The 5180-nt window shown below is 34.4% G+C and overlaps 1 protein-coding gene across 1 annotated transcript; it reads right to left on the bottom strand.

Moving 5' to 3' along the window:
- Positions 1 to 233: 233 nt before the first annotated feature.
- Positions 234 to 2633, bottom strand: LOC110093627 (pentatricopeptide repeat-containing protein At1g62680, mitochondrial). Its single transcript, XM_020818567.2, has one exon. It carries the CDS (start codon positions 2500 to 2502, stop codon positions 820 to 822), a length of 1683 nt encoding a protein of 560 aa, XP_020674226.1. The 5' UTR covers positions 2503 to 2633; the 3' UTR covers positions 234 to 819.
- Positions 2634 to 5180: the final 2547 nt, after the last annotated feature.

Here is a 5180-nt window from a genome sequence, read left to right as displayed (position 1 = left end):
GTTTTTTTACTGCTTCTTAAAATAATTTTTTAGTAGAAAAAAATTAATTTTTTAATTAAAAAATTACTTTAAGTAACAGTAAGAAAGCTATCACAAACAAAACCTTAACATTTTAACACTTCCTGAACGCCCCCCTACATTGAATTTGATGTGGGTGAGGCAACCAGAGTGCCAAATAGAAGTTAATAAGCCAAAAAATTTTGCTCAACCAGTAACAAAATAAAACCTTAGAAGAACTTGTAATGCGAACAAATAAAATATCTTCATAGAAATTTGGAAGCGTGGCACATTTGTTTCTTGTAACCAATGCCAAACTGTTGATAAAAAAATATATACAACATAGTTTGAAACATGCATTTCTATATTAGTTGCTTGATGTTCTGGGACAAAACTCAACATTCTCCGACAACAAAGCCAGATCCTTTATCAGACAAATTATTCTGTGCTGAGTCTGAACGTCGTCCAAAAACCAATAAAAATACATCACATCACCCCAAAAAGTATACCGCCCTCGGTACTGAGCACAATGCTGCGCAGTACCGAACGGTTCTCCCGTCCATATCTGCACACAATAATTTCTCTCACCACCAACCATATACTTCATTTCCAGGGTGGCCAAGTGACATAAGACACGCGATCCAACTAGTTACTTTCACAAGCAAACACTGGGAGAGTAGTCACAACTCTAAAACCCAGTAGGAATAGTTAATGGAATCCGGTAGCAATGCCATGACCAACTTCTCCTGGAAATCCCATCCACGAAACTAAAACTTTTATGAATATCATACAAATGATCAAAATCTTATCTTGACGTTTACTTCATCCAAAGGCTGCAGCAGGCTCTCGACATGACTCCATGAACTTGTATCGTGCATCATCCCATCTAAAAACCATTCTAATGGATCTAAAATCGAGTTTTAGTCCTTTAAGACTCATCTCTTCTAGAAAATGAATAGCTTTGTTGATACTCCCAGCCATGCACAATGAACATATCAACATTGTATAAATAGCTGAGTTTGGCTCAAGGCCTTGCTTTACCAATTCATCCAGTACCTCATTAGCAGCCTCAAAACTTTCCATTTCACAAAGCCCCTCCATCAAGGTGGAAAACATGATCAAATCTGGTTTAAGACCCTTCTTCCCCACATCTATTACGAGTTCCTGTGCAGCTTTCATGTCTCCAATTTTGAAGAATCCATTGATCAAGGTAGTATACATGACTACATCAGGCTTCAGATCTTTGGCCTCAGCCTCTACAAATAGCTTCTTGGCAGCCTCCAAATTCCCCATTTTGCAATGCCCACGAATCAAACAATTATAAGAAACAATATCGTTAAATCCACTTGAATCCATCTGTTGAAATAGCTTACTAGCATCCTCCACCCTCCACCCTTTACATAAACCATAGAGCAAAGTCCCATACATGGACTTATCAATGCTCAATCCCTGCTGAGACAAATCATTAAGAAGCATTAACGCTTCATCTAACCTTCGCTGTCCGCTCAGAGCACGCATTACTATAGTGTAAGTGACTGTGCTGGGTCTCGGTCCTTGAGTAAGCATGTCTTTGAGCATTCTCAAAGCCTCATCTACATGGCCTGCCATGCAAATCCCATGAATCAGAACATTATGAGTGTCAACATTAGGAATAACTCCTTGACTAAACATGTCAACAAAAAGCAATTTTGCCTCAGTTACCATCTTCTTCCGACCCAGCAAGTTGACAAAACAGTTAAATGCCCAGATATCTGGTCCAATTCCCACTTTGCTCATCCTACCATAAATCGCCTTCGCCTCCTTCACCTTCGCATCCTTACAAATTGCAGCAAGAACACAACTGTAGTTCACATCGCTGGGCTCCAAAGCAAGCTGAATCATTTCTCGAATTAAACTGAGCCCCATTGCTGAATTTGAGCATCCGCTGCGTGACACGACTCCAATCAACATGGAGTATGTGTATCGATTAGGCATTTGTCCCTCTACGCGCATATCATCGAGGAGTTTAAATGCGTCGGAAATGTGGTTCTCTCTGCAGAATCCTTTGATCAATGTGTTGAAGGTGCAAACATCAGGTGCAAGCCCTGAGTGGCGCATTTCATCGAACAGATTGAGAGCTAGCGAAAAGCAGCCCGTTTGGAAATGGCAGTTAAGCAGGATATTGTAGGAAACGAGATCGATAGAGACGGCAAGTGTGCGAAGAGAGTGGAAGAGGGTGATGGCGATATCGAATTGGTGGCTTCTGGAGAGGGAAGCGAGCACGGCGTTCAGCGTGGAGGCGGGAAGAGGTTGGGAGGAGCGGGCGGAGCGGAGAAGAAGGGAGATTGCGGAGGAGAAATCGCCGGCAGCGAGGTGGCGGCGGATAAGAGATTCTGTGTGGGAGGGAGAGAAGTGCACGGGAGGAGCGGAAGTGGAAGAAAGGGAGGATCTTTGAACCCGACATGATGGAAGGCGATAGGAGAGCATGGCAAGGGGCCCAAGGCGAGGTGGGGATTTGAAGAACATTGTTTTCTTCTCTCTCGCTCTCTCTATATATATGAGCAGCTTGGGAGGGAGATGGCTTTGGTGCAGACGATTCAAGGGTGAAGAGCTAGAGTTAGCGGGCAGCCGCCATGGCGCCAAGATCTGTAGACTCGTGTGAGTATAATAATAAAAAATAAATTCAGGATATCCAAAATAAAATTTTGATCCCGATGTTCGGCTTTTAAAACTTTAAATATATATTAAAATTAATTTAATATATAAATAATTAATAATATATTTATTTCAAAATAGATCTAAAATTTTAAGTTTCATCCTAATTTATATTTTTATATCACTATTCTTTAATTTTGAATAATAAATATTAGTCATACATATCTCATTTACTAAATCAATTACTTAATGATCTATTATTATCATCTATTTGTCAAAAGTATCTTTTAATTTCACAAATATTATATCCTATGTTAAATCTATTTATTTATTTTTATTTTTAATTTATTGGCATTCATTTTACTTATTGATTAAATGAATATATTTTCTACTCTAGCTTAATTAGATATGCCTAGAAAACTTCAATTTATTTTTCATCAATTTATCTTTAATAGATATTAGTATTAGTTTTATTAATCTAATACATTCATACCTCAATTTATATTTTTTCCTAATTTTATCGCACATCAGTCTAGATATTCCACTTTTTTCAAACTTAATTTATTTATAAAAAAATTCAACAAACAAATATTTTAATTCATACAATATAACAGTGTTAAGCATATTTTTTTGAATTTAAATATGAATGTTCTTCCTCATATCTTCATTATTTTGGGGGACAAATCAACATATTTAACCACATTATAGGGAACATAAATTATTTGAAAATTTTTATTAAATGAGAATTTTAGTTAAAGAATGTCTTCTTTTGTGACATATTATTAGTAGATATGATACCCTATAAAGTTTAGGTAATAATTGATTGGCCAATACCTACAAATGTAAGTGAAAGGCATACTTTTCTTTATTTGGTTGGGTATTATAAAATAATTTTGATTTTTTTTTTCACAAATTATAGTGCCACAGACCAGGCTTATCGAGAAAGCTATAAGCTACTAACTTTGATTAGACACTACATTACAATGAGATATTTCAATGATTAAAGCAGTATTTGGTCATAGCTCTTGTTTTAGAATGAATTGAGTGGACAAAATGATTTCAAATTATAGTGATACATCATTAAGAGGCCATTGTTGTGTTTTGATTTAAAATAAGAGAAGTCATTGCATACGCTTCTATATAACTAACATTTATGAGAAGAATTATCCTGCATATGATATAAAACAACCAGCTATTATATTTGTACTAAGTATATGGAGTCATTATTTCTATAGGGTTAGGTGTGGGTTGTTTACTGACCATCAAAGATTAAAATATATATTTACTTAAGAAGAGTTGAATCAAAAAAATATGAGATGTCTTGAGTTGATAAGGGATTATAATTTAAATATCCACTATCAATCAAAGAAAGCAAATAGGCTTTGAACAAAGTGAATCATTTGAATCACCTAATAATGATTAAAGAGTTAAATTAATTCAAATGAATCACCTTGAAAATTGATTGCATTAAGAAAGGCATAGTCAAAGCATTATTAAACTAGCTCAGCTTAGTTTCATAAGGGTAAGTGGGATCCACATAAGGTTAGTTTATGATCAAACCAGTACAACATATGGTGTAAATCAAAAGCTGGCCATATAAATAATTCTAGTGGCCTATTAGACTATAATGGTTATAATATAGTTTAGGGCTTGCTAAATTAAGGGATGATTGATTTAAAGGATTGTTAGGCCAAGAGTAAGTTGGTCAAGGGTTTGTTAGGCATTCCTATGTATTACCTTGTGCTACGATATGTTTATCCAATCTCTCAGTCGAGGGCTAGTTAAAAGTGGTTTTAAACTTAGCTCAAAAAGTGATGCAATAAATTCATCCCCAACTTGTATAGTAAAATCTTTCTAAGTTCTGTTAAACATGTTGGCATTACCTAAATTTAAAATGTTAAAATTTTCTATAGTGAGTTCATAAAATTTTTGCTTGATAAAAGTAAAGGATAATAAGGTATCAAATACTATTCAATAGCACCAAAATGAATTTTAGGAATTTTGTAAGACTAGTTTATTAACTAGAACTTCTATATTTTTATCTAAAACAAAAATTTTAGGACTTTTTATTGAGATTAAGCTTAAGAGGTCATAAATAACTATAAACTAAAAATTTGCTTCAAATTAGTAATACTATTTTTAGTCAACTATAAAGTGACAATAATAAACGCAAATGATATAACTTTTTTTTAAAGTTTGAGATGCAAGGGAAAGCTCATTAGGGTTTTCCAAAATTATTAGCTATTTGAAAAAAGGATTTCTCAAATCAATGTCTTCAAGAATTTAAAAAGTTTAAAAAGAGAACTCAAAATTAGCTTTATCTTCCTTTGGCGGAGGATAATGTGACAGATTATAATATATGCCCACCTTGAATTAATCTATTAATACTATTTCCATTAGGACTTATTAATTTCTTTGTGATCTTGGCAAGCGTATTCACCTAATAATTATCAAAATGTGGCACTCTCATCAAATATTTTTTTAGTAACACGCGTAAGTAGATTCATTACTTATTAATGATGTGCACAATCAAAGCTTAAAAGTATCTT

The sequence above is a fragment of the Dendrobium catenatum genome, unplaced genomic scaffold (genome assembly GCF_001605985.2).
Source record: "Dendrobium catenatum unplaced genomic scaffold, ASM160598v2 fragScaff_scaffold_1520, whole genome shotgun sequence".
Lineage (NCBI taxonomy): Eukaryota > Viridiplantae > Streptophyta > Magnoliopsida > Asparagales > Orchidaceae > Dendrobium > Dendrobium catenatum.
Note: the sequence above shows the minus strand (reverse complement) of the source record. Positions and strands in the feature narration are given on the sequence as shown.

Excerpts from the sequence above, each read along its gene's own strand:
- LOC110093627 (XM_020818567.2), bottom strand. The coding sequence starts at position 2,502 with ATGTTCTTCAAATCCCCACCTCGCCTTGGGCCCCTTGCCATGCTCTCC.